Source organism: Pseudopipra pipra, chromosome 19 (genome assembly GCF_036250125.1).
Source record: "Pseudopipra pipra isolate bDixPip1 chromosome 19, bDixPip1.hap1, whole genome shotgun sequence".
NCBI lineage: Eukaryota > Metazoa > Chordata > Aves > Passeriformes > Pipridae > Pseudopipra > Pseudopipra pipra.
In genome coordinates this window covers 2,523,903-2,535,146 of record NC_087567.1, presented here as the reverse complement: position 1 = coordinate 2,535,146, position 11,244 = coordinate 2,523,903, and the positions used below count along the sequence as shown (strand labels likewise).

The 11,244-nt window shown below is 61.9% G+C and overlaps 1 protein-coding gene and 1 long non-coding RNA gene across 2 annotated transcripts; one reads left to right on the top strand and one right to left on the bottom strand.

The window, feature by feature from the left end:
• Positions 1–471: 471 nt before the first annotated feature.
• LOC135424442 (uncharacterized) lies at positions 472–1,031 on the top strand. Its single transcript, XR_010435225.1, has 3 exons — positions 472–587; positions 668–875; positions 907–1,031. It is a non-coding gene; the product is annotated as an uncharacterized LOC135424442 (long non-coding RNA).
• LOC135424441 (TBC1 domain family member 24-like) lies at positions 653–10,418 on the bottom strand. Its single transcript, XM_064675659.1, has 7 exons — positions 10,280–10,418; positions 7,569–8,604; positions 7,125–7,283; positions 5,755–5,818; positions 4,683–4,778; positions 3,650–3,926; positions 653–3,044 (listed from the first exon to the last, which is right to left on the bottom strand). The coding sequence occupies exons 1-7, from the start codon at positions 10,380–10,382 to the stop codon at positions 2,899–2,901; spliced, it is 1,881 nt and encodes a 626-aa protein (XP_064531729.1). The 5' UTR covers positions 10,383–10,418; the 3' UTR covers positions 653–2,898.
• Positions 10,419–11,244: the final 826 nt, after the last annotated feature.

Genomic DNA, 11,244 nt, shown 5'->3' with positions numbered 1-11,244 from the left:
AGCCAAGGACATCCACAGCCTTCCCAGATTTCCGGGGAAGTGCAGGTCCTGGACACAGCTGAATGTCAGCCTGTCTCCAAACCACACAAAATGTGACTTTTTGTACCGAGATTTGTTACAAGCCAGTGACCAATTGTACCTCACATCTGGTGGGGGCAGGAGATGATCCAGCAGCCTGCGAGATATCATTGTTCCTACATTAATTAACCATTGTTCAGAGCCACTCACTAATTGCTCTTCTTGTGCAAACACTGGCAGCTCAAGGTTTTAAACGCTGCACGGGGAGTGCTGAGCACAAAATCCTGCTCTTGGGAATGGGGGGGTGACACAGGCGGGTCCCTGTGTGCTGCTCTGAGAACCTTGTTGTGTGGAGGTGGAACAGAAATGCCTTAAAGGGACGAGCTGATGGATATTCCGGGTCCATTCAGAGCAAAAAAAGAAAAAGCCACAAGCACACAGGGGCTTCAGTTTCCTTGTATTTGAGTAAAGACTCTTTGTAAAGGGAAATAGGTTAAGGGGTGGCAGGGCTGGGGAGCTGTGAGGACACGAGGTGAGGGGCTGGGCAGCTGTGGAGATGTAGGGTGAGAGTCTGGAGTGCCATGGGGCTGTGGGGTGAGGGATTGGGGTGCAATGGGGCTGTGGGATGATGGGCTGGGTTGCCATGGAGTTGCAGGGTGAGGGTCTGGGGTGCCATGGGGCTGTAGGACGAAGGGCTGGGGTGCCATGGGGCAGTAGGGATGAGGGGCTGGGGCACTGTGGGGCTGTAGGGTGAGGGTGTGGAATGCAATGGGGCTGTGGCATGAGGGGCTGGGGTTTGCATGGGGTTGCAGGGTAAGGGGCTGAGGTTTCACAAGGCAATAGGGTGAGGAGCTGGGGTGCCATAGGGCAATAGGGTGAGGGACTGAGGTGCAATGGGGCTGTGGGATAAGGAGCTGGGTTGCCATGGGGCTGCAGGGTGAGGGGTTGGGGTTTCACAGAGCAATAGGGTGAGGGACTGGGATGCAATGGGGCTGTGGGGTGAGGGACTGGGGTGCTATGGGGATGTGGGATGAGGGGCTGGGGTGCAATGGGGCTGGAGGTTGAGGGGCTGGGGTGCAATGGGGCTGGAGGTTGAGGGGCTGGGTTGCCATGGGGCTGCAGGGTGAGGGGCTGGGGTGCAATGGGGCAATAGGGATGAGGTGCTGGGTTGCCATGGGGCTGTAGGGTGAGGGGCTGGGGTGCAATGGGGCTGCAGGGTGAGGTGCTGGGTTGCCATGGGGCTGTAGGGTGAGGGGCTGTGGTGCAATGGGGCTGTGGCATGAGGGGCTGGCATGCTGTGGGAACATGGGGTGATGGGCTGGGGTGCTGTGGGTGAGAAGTTGGAGTGCTGTAGGGACACAGGGTAAGGAGCTGGAGTACCATGGGGATCGGGGGTGACGGGCTGTGGGGCTGTGGGGCCAGGAGTCAAGGGGCTGGGGTGCCATGGGATGTGAGGTGAGGGGCAGGGGTGCTGACCCACTGCAGGCAAGTGACAGCACGACACAGATAAAGAGTCCCCTCAACCTCCTGGCCCTGCTGCTTCCCCACTGTGTGGTTTTGTGGGTTTTTTTAATTCTCCGAGAGTTTTGAACTTTATTCAGTAATGGAATAAGGTATAAGGAGAAAGGACTGCAGAATCCCTTTCAGACACAGGAAAGGCTCAGCAGAGCACAGGGAGTGTTGCAAGCACTGACACCCACTGTGACAGATGGCTCTGACCTGGCAGTGTGGGCACGTGGCACGTGCAGCTGCAAAGGGACTGACAGGCTCTGCCACTGCACTGGAGACTCCACAGCCTGCACAGCACAACCCCAGCCTCTGGCCTGGGAATGCATGAGATGTGCCTGTTAGACCTTTACAAGGAAATCACAGAATCCCAGAATGGTTTGGGTTGGAAAGGACCTTAAGGCTCACCTCGTTCCACCCCCTGCCATGGGCAGGGACACCTTCCACCAGCCCAGGTTGCTCCAAATAGTGTCCAACCTGGCCTTGGACACTTCCAGGGATGGAGCAGCCACAGTTTCTCTGGGCAACCTGTGCCAGGGCCTCCCCACCCTCCCAGGGAACAATTGCTTTCTAATATCCCATCTAACTCTGCCCTCTGTCGGTTTGAAGGTATTCTCCCTTGTCCTGTCCCTCCAGGCCCTTGTCCAAAGTCCCTCTCCAGGTCTCTTGGAGCCCCTTTAGGCATTGGAAGGGGCTCTAAGGTCTCCCATCTCTGGGTGGAGAGATGAAACAGCCTCTTGGGAAGAGAGAGGGACTCCTATGGGTAACTTTCAGCCAGACAGAAAGTCCAGTACATGATCATGGAAAGGAAAAAATACTGAGGACACCCTGGCAGAGCTTTTTAGGGAAAGAGCAATTCTGCAGAGTTCTTTAATTTGGGCTCTGTGGGTGAAGGTCAGACACAGGAGCATGCAGGGCTGTGCCTCACCTCCTCCTCTTCCCTGGATGCCTGTGAAATCTGAAGCTTTGGACCCTGGTGTTGGTTTTTTCCTGGGCTCAAAATTCCTACAAAACCTGCCCATGCTGCGGTGCCACTGGTTTGCTGAGCCCCAAGCTGCAAACTGGCCAGGGAGGTGTGAGAAACACCAGACTGGCTGCCCTCCCCTCCAGCTCCCTAAACTGGGCCAGACTGGGTGGAGCAGGCTGGGTCTAAACTGCAGAAGGGACCCCGAGTGTCCCCAGAGGCAGCGCCCGCGGTGCCGTTCCTGGCTCTGCTTTGCCCTCTCTCCACAGCACCGCGGTGGCTGATGGTGGAGGGGGGATGGAGAGTGGAGCTGCAGCAGAGACGGCCCCAGGCCGGCCGGGGGTGCCCAGCACGGGGAGGGGTCCCCGTGTCCGTGGGCAGCACACGAGGGGCTCCGTCCCCCACGGGACCTACGCGCTCTGGAAGCCCCACACTTCCAAGAGCTGCACCTTGAAGTCCTCCTGGCAGAGCGGGGGGTTGTCGAAGGTCTCGCAGTGCTCCGTGTGCCCCCAGAGCAGGTCGGCGTCGAGGGACAGGGCTTGGCCTCCCCCTCCACCTGCAAGAGCGAGCGCCGGCTCAGGACTGAGCTCCCCCTCGGGCGGCTCCGGCCCGGCCTGGGAGGGCTCAGGGCTGCGCCCACCCCTCGGCTCTCTGTGCCCGGGCTTGTCCTGACCCTGCTCCCGGGGCTGCCAGGGGGGCACAGGCTGGCGGTGCTGCAGGGCTTTCTGACACCCCAGCACGGGGGGCACAAAGATCCCACTCCCAGCCCGAGCCTGACCCGCGTGTCTGCTCCGGTGGCCGTGCCCGGCCCCTCCTCGGGCTGATCCCCTCCCACGGCTCCTCCATCCCACCCAGAGCGGAGGGAAGGGCTGGGGAAGGACACCCCAGCCCCAGGGGCACAAACCTCTCCCGTGGTTTGGGCTGTGCTGCTCCCCCTCGGGGCTCTCGAAGGAGCACCCGGCCCTCGTGCAGCTCGGCACTGTCCTGCTGAGGTGAGGAAGAGGGGCTGCCTTCCCCTGCCCTGCCTTTAAACTGACATCCCAACAGGAGCTGTTTGCCCGCGGGCAGGTTTTAACCTGCAGTTACAAAGGGCCCTTTTCGGCCGGAGCAGTGGTGGGAGGTCGGAGCCCACCCCCGGGGCCCCGGTGGGTAATTAATTACCGATAACGATCCCTTCCCGGGAGCCGGACATGAACATGGAGGCTGTTTTGGAAGGCAGGAGGAAATGCCTGACGGCCAGGAACGGGGACAGGCGGCCTTTCCTGAGCGGCGTGGGCACGGTGAGGCGGCTGGAGCTGGAGCTGGGGCTGCCCGGGCAGGAGCCGGGCCGGGAGTCGGGAGAGGGGGAAGGCGAGCGCTGGCGGGAGCGCGGCACAGCCTTGGCCAGCTCCGGCTGCTTGATGAGCACCCACTCGTACCTCTCTGCCTCGGGGCGCACCTGGAGAGCAGGAGACACGTGGGGACAGAGCCCTGGCCTGGGGGACACTTGTCACTGCTGGGGGAAGATGGGGCTGCCTGGCACAGATCATACAATCATGGAATAGTTTGGGCTGAAGGACCTTTAAAGGCCAGCATGTCCCTGCCATGAGCAGGGACATCTCCAGCCAGGTCAGGTTGCTCAGATTCAGTGCTGTGAGCCAAGGCCAGATCTGGAGTTAGGAAGGGACAGGGCATCCTGGTAGTGCCAGGGCTGCCCTGGAGGTGGGTGTGGCTGAGAAGTTGGTTTTGGTTTTGCCAGGTGCTGCCAGAGATGGGCAAACCTGCACTGCCCACAGTGCCAGGTGGATGCTGGGTGGATGCCAGTGGGATATCAGATGGATGCTGCACTTTGTCCCTGGGATCTCTTGGTCCAGCTCAGCCTGTTCATTCTTCGGGGGTGCCAGGGCTGATTTGGGAATGCCCCATCCAGGAGTTGCCCTGAGCAAACTGGGCAGAAACCTGCCCTGCTGCCATGCCAGGAGGGGCTCCCAGACCCACCCGGGGGTATCACACGTTCCTGGGGGGCTCAGGGCAGCCCCAGCTCACCCAGGGCAGGAGTTGAGTCTCCCCTTGCTCTGATCCAGCACAGCAATTCCTGCCAGAGCTCAGGGCAGTGCTGGGGCCGTGGGGAGGAAGCACCTCGGGGCTCACTGTGCCCTGAGGGCTCAAGGAAACAGCAATGAAGGGCCAAAGCCAGAAATAAACCATGACTTACAGTGAACACAAAGCACTCCCCTGTCCCAAAAAAGGCCGATGTTGCCCCGCTCTTCTTCCTTTCACTCCAGTCGGAGGAGAGAAACGCCCCACACACCTTGGGAGAGAGCAGAGGGATCAGTGGGAGATCAGGACCAGAGCCAGCCCCTGGAGCACTGGCAGTGGCCCATGGGGTCAGCAGGGCAGGGGCTCTGCTCAGTCCTGGGGGAGTCAGGGAGCCAAATTCTGCTGTGCCAGCTGAGTCCTGCACTGACAATCACTGGTGCTCTGGCCGTGAGTCCACTCGGCTTCTGTGCCCAAGGCTGACCCTGGTGTGGATGTCCTTGACCTGACCATGGCTGGAAGGGACCCACTGAGGGCTGGAACTCGTGCCTGTCCTTGGCACAGCCAAGGAATAACATCAGCTAAAATGTGTAGGAAACCAAGTTTTACAGGTCACCTGCACGGGGCCCTGGGGGTGGCAGGTGTTTATCTCCACACCACACTGAAGTGTCAGGCTGGGGACATCAGCAGTGGTGGGTCAGTAAATCTTTGGGAGGCCTGAACAATTCACAGAACTCGCCTCCGCTGTTGGATGAGAGTGGAGAGAGAAAATACAGGTTTCTGAGCCCCTGTCAGAGCCCCTGGAAGAGCCCTGGCTCAGGGGGGGTTGCAGTTATTTCACAGCTTCCAGCAGAAACTGTCCTTGTTTCTCCTCCATTTCCCTTGTGTGGCTGCTCCTGCAATCAGTGGCAGAACCTTGCATTTAGTGCTTTGAAAGCAAGTCCTGGCTCAGACAAAGCATCTGCTGACTCGAGGGAAGTCTGCTCAGCAAGGATTCATGACTTGTGTTTGCAGTAAAAGAGTATCACTCGTGGCCCCTCTTCCTCTCACCAACTCCTCCTGTTTCCTGCAGCATCCCCTGTCTGAGGGGTGTCTTGGTGGCTGGAGGTGCAGTTTGTTCTCTCCTGGGAGATGGAACAGACCCCGGGGCAGGGCAGGAGAGGGACCACACAGCCCCGTGGCTGCTCCAAGAACTGCCAGTGGGGTCAACCCCCTGTCCCCTTCCCCACCTCTGCTTGGGAAACACTCACCTCCCCCTCGGTGGTTTGGATGAGCAGCACGGTCGGTTCGTAGCCCTCACAGCACGTGTAAAACCTGCACAGATGGACAAGGGGGTCGGGCTGGGGGCTCTCAGACCCCAGAGCAGTGAGCCCAGCGTGTGGCCAGCACGGGGCTGGGAAGGAGAGAGGAGGGGGGTGGTGGCTCTTCTCAGCTGTCTCAAGGGAGCTCGTGGAAGGACACGGCAGAAACTCAGAGTCACAAAGCTTGAGCATCTCCAGGGTTTGTGCAGAGCAGAGGGAGTTGCCTTGAGCATCTCCAGGGTTTGTGCAGAGCAGAGGGAGTTGCCTTATGGGACCTCTCAAGTCATCACCTTTGCTTGGTGAAGCTCAGACAAACCCAAACCCTCAACCTTCCCACCCTACCCTCAGACACCAGGCTGGGGGGGATGTTTGGGGGGGAGTTTACACAACGAGCTCACTTTTAATCTGGATGTGTTTCACAGTCCAGGCTCTGCACCCTGTGCTGCCTTGGAAAGGTCAGGGCTGTGCTTCCTGGGGCTGCACCACTGCCATGGGACACCCACTCGCCTCTCAGGGGCTGGGGGAGCTCGGGGTGCTGACTGAGGTGCCCATCACACCCCCCTTTAAACACTGCCCTGAGAACGGGGGGTAGTGGGCAGCACCCAGTCCTGGACATCCCAGTGATCCCAGTGCCCTTCCCGCTCCGCCCTGAGCTGCATCCCAGGAGAGAAACACCCCGGCACCGAGTGATGTGGGGATGTCCCTGCTTCCCACACACCCTGCACTCCACAGCCAGGGGCCCTGGGCTCTCTCCTGCTCTGACACATCTTGCTATTGCAATTTTGGGCATTGGCCTTGACACCTGGGCTCTTTTAACTGGAGTTTGGTGCCTGCCCCCAGCAGGATGTTCCCACGTGCCCCTGCCCTGAGCTCGGCACCTCTCACTGTCAGGGGCTCCTACAGAGGACAGGGTTGGGTTTCCTGCCTGTTTTGAGCCACAGCACTGACTGCAGTGCCCAGCAGCCCCTGTGTCCCATCCCTGGGAGGGAGCTGGAGCCCTGGGGAGGGTGTGCTGGCTGGACCTGGCTGCTCACAGCATGGCCAGTGTGGCACAGGGGACATCCCCAGCACTGCACATCCCCAGGGCTCCGTGTTCCCCAGTTGCTGATCACCATCTGAGTGAGCCTCAGCCCTCTCCCCTGAGTCAGCACCGGCCCAGATCACACTCAGGGTCTTGAACTGAGCCCTGGACAGTCCCCAGCAGCCCCCCCATGTGCCCTGGGGACACTCTGTGTTGCTCCTTTCTACACCACCAACCCCTGCCCAGTTTTCACCCCACACATCCGACCCGCCCGGCCCCTGGGCAGGGGCTGCTTTACCTCTGCAGGCTGCACCCGTCCTGGGAGGTGGAGAAGAGCAGCAGGGGGGGGAAGAGGGAGAAGCGCTCGGGGATCCAGGACCAGACGAGGCGCATCTCCTGAGTGGTGACGATGCTGGAGCTGAAGTTCTGCATGTCCACGGCCAGGTGGAAGGGCTGCCTGCACAGGGGGAGGGACATTGTGCCGAGCTCTGGGGCCCGTCTGCTTTTTGGGGTGCAGCCCCCAGGCATCAGGTTTTGTCCTGCTTTTTGCACCGTGAGCTTTCTGCCACCACCACCAGCTCTGGCTGTCCCATGTCTCCCAACAGGGTCCCCCGAGGGGCTGGGAGGCCCCAGCACAGCCAAAGCTGCGAGGGGTCCCTGAAGCTCCCCCCGTGTGTCTCCACAGTAGCTCACATTCTGTCTGCTCAGCCCCACGGGCTGGCAAGGGGAGAGGTCTCCTTACCTGCTCTGCACCATGGTTATGCCCCTCTCCATTAACGCCTTCCTGTTGGCCATCTGGAGCAGCCAGATTTCCTTGCGGGAGAACAGCCGGATGCCAAAGGCTCTCTCCAGGAGTTTGTCGACAGTCACGTGCTCAGCAATGTTCTGCACGAAAGCCTGCAGGTCTGCCTTGATGTCAGTGCCCTCCGGCTCGGCCGAGCTCCCCGAGAGCCTGAACTGCCTCAGCAGGGCCAGGGCGATGCGGTACAGGACCTTCTGCCCCTCCAGCAGGAACACGTCCAGCACACGGATGGCGTAAGCGAAGGGCAGGTCGTGGAAGAGCCACGACAACCACTCTGAGTAGACCTCAAAGACGTTCTTGGAGGCACTGGCTATGAGTTTGTGAGCTGCTGGGCAGTGCTTGTTGGCCAGGTCCCCAAATGTCATGCAGGAGGCCTGGTGGGCCAGGAAGGACTGGTCGATGTAGCTGGTGTGGGGAGCGTTGCTGGCGAGGAGGCGAGAGATGCTCGCGAAGCACTGAGCTTCGTCCTCGCTGTAGTGCAGCAGCAGAGCCACCAGGGAGGGCAGGATCGGGCTGTAGGTTATGTCAGGGAAGAGGTTGCCAACACAGATGAGGATCTTCTTCAGGGCAGTGACCCCTTCCGGGTTGAGGCAGTAGGTGGGCATGGGGCATCCCTCCAGGAACTCTGGCAGAGGGTGGGAGCTCCCGCCGGGCTTCCCGAAGAGCCGGCTCGCCACGTCCCTGTAGACGAGAGCGTCTGGGGTGATGAGCCGGCAGGAGACCTGCTGGATGAGCTGGTGGTAGAGCCGAGCCCTGAGGGCGTGGCTCATGGCCCAGCAGCCTTCCCTCGCCAGCTTCTTCAGCTCCTTCTGGGGCTTGCTCAGGATGTCCGGGGGGATCTGTGCCGGCCGCTGCGGGTCCGGCATCCTGTCCCAGTCCACGAACTGTCCACAGCCCGCACAGGAGGAGGCGTCGGTGTCCCAGCTGTCAGCCTCGGATGTGACCACGATGGTGACTGGAGATGAGCCAAAGGCCTCTGCAGGACAAAGACCTTTTATTCAACACTCTCCACCGCCCCAGCCAACAGCGTTTCACCCTGGCAGAGGGTGCTCTGAAGTCTTACAGCCACGTCCTGTATTTCTTTATTGTCCCCTGCAAGGGGAAGGTTTTCAGCCTTTGCCTGGCTGGAGCTGCTTGCTTTGCCCTCTCCTGCTCCCCTCAGCTCAGGACCCTGGGGAAGCTCAGGGCCAGGTCCCAGCTGGGTGTCAGGGCTGCTTCTCCCACCGTGAGGGGCTTTGTACCCCTCTAAAAGCTCCTGACTTCCCAGCCTGTGACCTGCTGAGAGGGAGGTGCAGAGAGCAGGGACACAGTCCCTGTCCCCGGGGACATGTCACACCACTGAGGAGGACGAGCAGCTCAGTCCCAGTCCAGTTCTGCAGGGGCGAGGAGGGACCTCAGGGGCAGCAGGGCCCAAGTGATGCTGAGGCCGAGAGGGACCATCGGCATCGTGTCCCCTCCCAAGGACAGCGCGGGGCAGGAGGGTCCTGTCCGGGTCGGGCAGCCCAGGACGAGGCTGCTCCGAGCCCAGGCAGAGGGGGCAAAGCCGCCCTCGGGTGTTTGCCCTCCTCTTGCTGCCTCCTGCCAAAGCCTCCCGACCCCTCCGGCCACTCGGGAGCCGGAGAGAAGGGGCGAGGAGAAGGTGCTGCAGCTCGAGGGGCTCGCCGGGGGTGCGGGGCTGCTCTAGGGGTGCAGAGGGTCCCTGTGCCCCGTGTGCCCCCAGGCACCTGGAGAGACCCCGGCCCGGGACCGCACGCAGGGACTGGTGAGCACCTGAGGAGCCCCTTGGGGACAGAAGGTCCCCATCGCGGGAGGCTCCCGCACACAGCCCAGGGGCAGGGCTCGGGCAGCCGCCAGCCCTGCTCCGGGAAGAGCAGAGCCTGAGCTCCTCCTAGAGAGACGGGAGCGGCATTTCCCCGGGGCTGCAGGACAGCTCGGCTCCAAACCCTGCACAGGAGACGGGAGCTGTCCCCCCCGGGTGAGCTCTGCTGGGCAGGGATTCATTGGCAGGGATAAAGTCAATTCACACCCGTTAATTCTCGAGTGTATCTATCTCGGATGTGCTCTGGTGCCTGGGAAGTCAAGGATGGATTCGCACCGAGCCAAACCTCTGTCCCGAGGGGACACGGGGGACAGCACAGGGTGGCACATCGAGAGAGTCCTGAGCCTGGGCTGGGTCCGGCTCTGGCTCTTGCTCTCCAGCTCAGTTTGGCCCCTGCTCGAGGTCAGGAGGACCAGCAGATCGGGTTCAGTGCTGGGTCAGGGAAGGGGCAGCAGTTTGCTGCGGTGGCTGCTCATCCTGACTCCCTGCCCTGGACACAGCCCGACCCCGAGCACAATCCCGCAGGCTCCTGGCCATAGAAACCAGGCTGAAACAACACTGGGGCTGAAGCAGGGGCTGTTTGACCCGATGTCCCCAAATTCACCTCTTCCTCTCAGCCGGGTGCTGCCCTGCCCGGAGCCCTGAGGAGCATCACCCCGAGCCCACCCGGTCCCCGGTGCGGGCTGGTGGCTCCAGCTCTGCCCCCCCCGGGACAAGCCCCGGGCTTGGGGCAGGAACTGTGGCTCTGCTCCGGCCCCTCTCCTCCGCTCCGGCCCCTGTCCCTGCTCTGCTGGACGTGTCCCCGGCCCGAGCGGGGCCGTCCCGCACTCACCTCGCCCGGTGCCCGTGTCCTCGCCCCCGTCCCGCTCGGCCCCGGGGAAGCCCCCGGCCGCCCCCCCGGGGGAGCCGGGCAGGCTGAGCCCCACCTGCAGCATCGCCCGGGTGCGGCCACCGCTGCCGGGTCCCCTTTGTCCCCGTCACCTGCCCTGACTTATAAGGCGAGGGCACAGGGGGTTTATTTGGAGTAAACAGAGCGAGGGGTGGAGCAGCTCCCGCGCCCGCGTCGCCCCTTCCTGCCCTAAATCTGCACCGAGGGCGGGCGGGGGTGGAAACACCCCGTGGAACGAGATACCATCAAACAGCAACGCGGCCATTAAACCGAATCCTTTGTTTCTCCCAAGGATAACCTTCATTTTCCCGCTCTGGGGTTCAGGGGCAGGAGGGGCCGCGGGACTGAGGAGGGGCCGGGGCTGCGGCCGCCGCCCGTCCTTGAACGAGGGAAACACAGAGCGTGGGTTTGGAGCCGCTTCCCGCTGGATGGTGCCGGGGGAGCCGGGAAGAGCGGCACGTGAGCAGCGAGTGCCAGGAGCCGGTGACAAGGAGGGATCGGGGCCACGAGGAGCCAGTGCCGCCCTTGGGACGCTCCTCGGGGCTCTGCCGGCCGTGTGTGCGGGGCGGCTTCAGCACCGGCCGCCAAAACCACCAGGGAAATTGGGGGCGATGTGCCCGTGCCCCCCACAGCCCCCCGCCCCTGCCCCCGCCCAGCGGGAGCACAGACCGCGATGCTGCAGGCACGGCTGTGGTGCTGCAGCCTCTCCAACCTGCCCCCGGGAAATGGGTGGGATCGATTGACTTTTAGCCTCAAAACGCGTTGCAGAGCTACAAACCGTACATTGTGTTCACAGTTGAGGGAAAAGTCCCCTCCAACAGCTGGGAGATGCTCCCAGCACATCACCCCGATCCAACATTGCTGCTGGAGAACTCACAGCTCAGGCTGCACTTCCTGTGCGTTTTTAT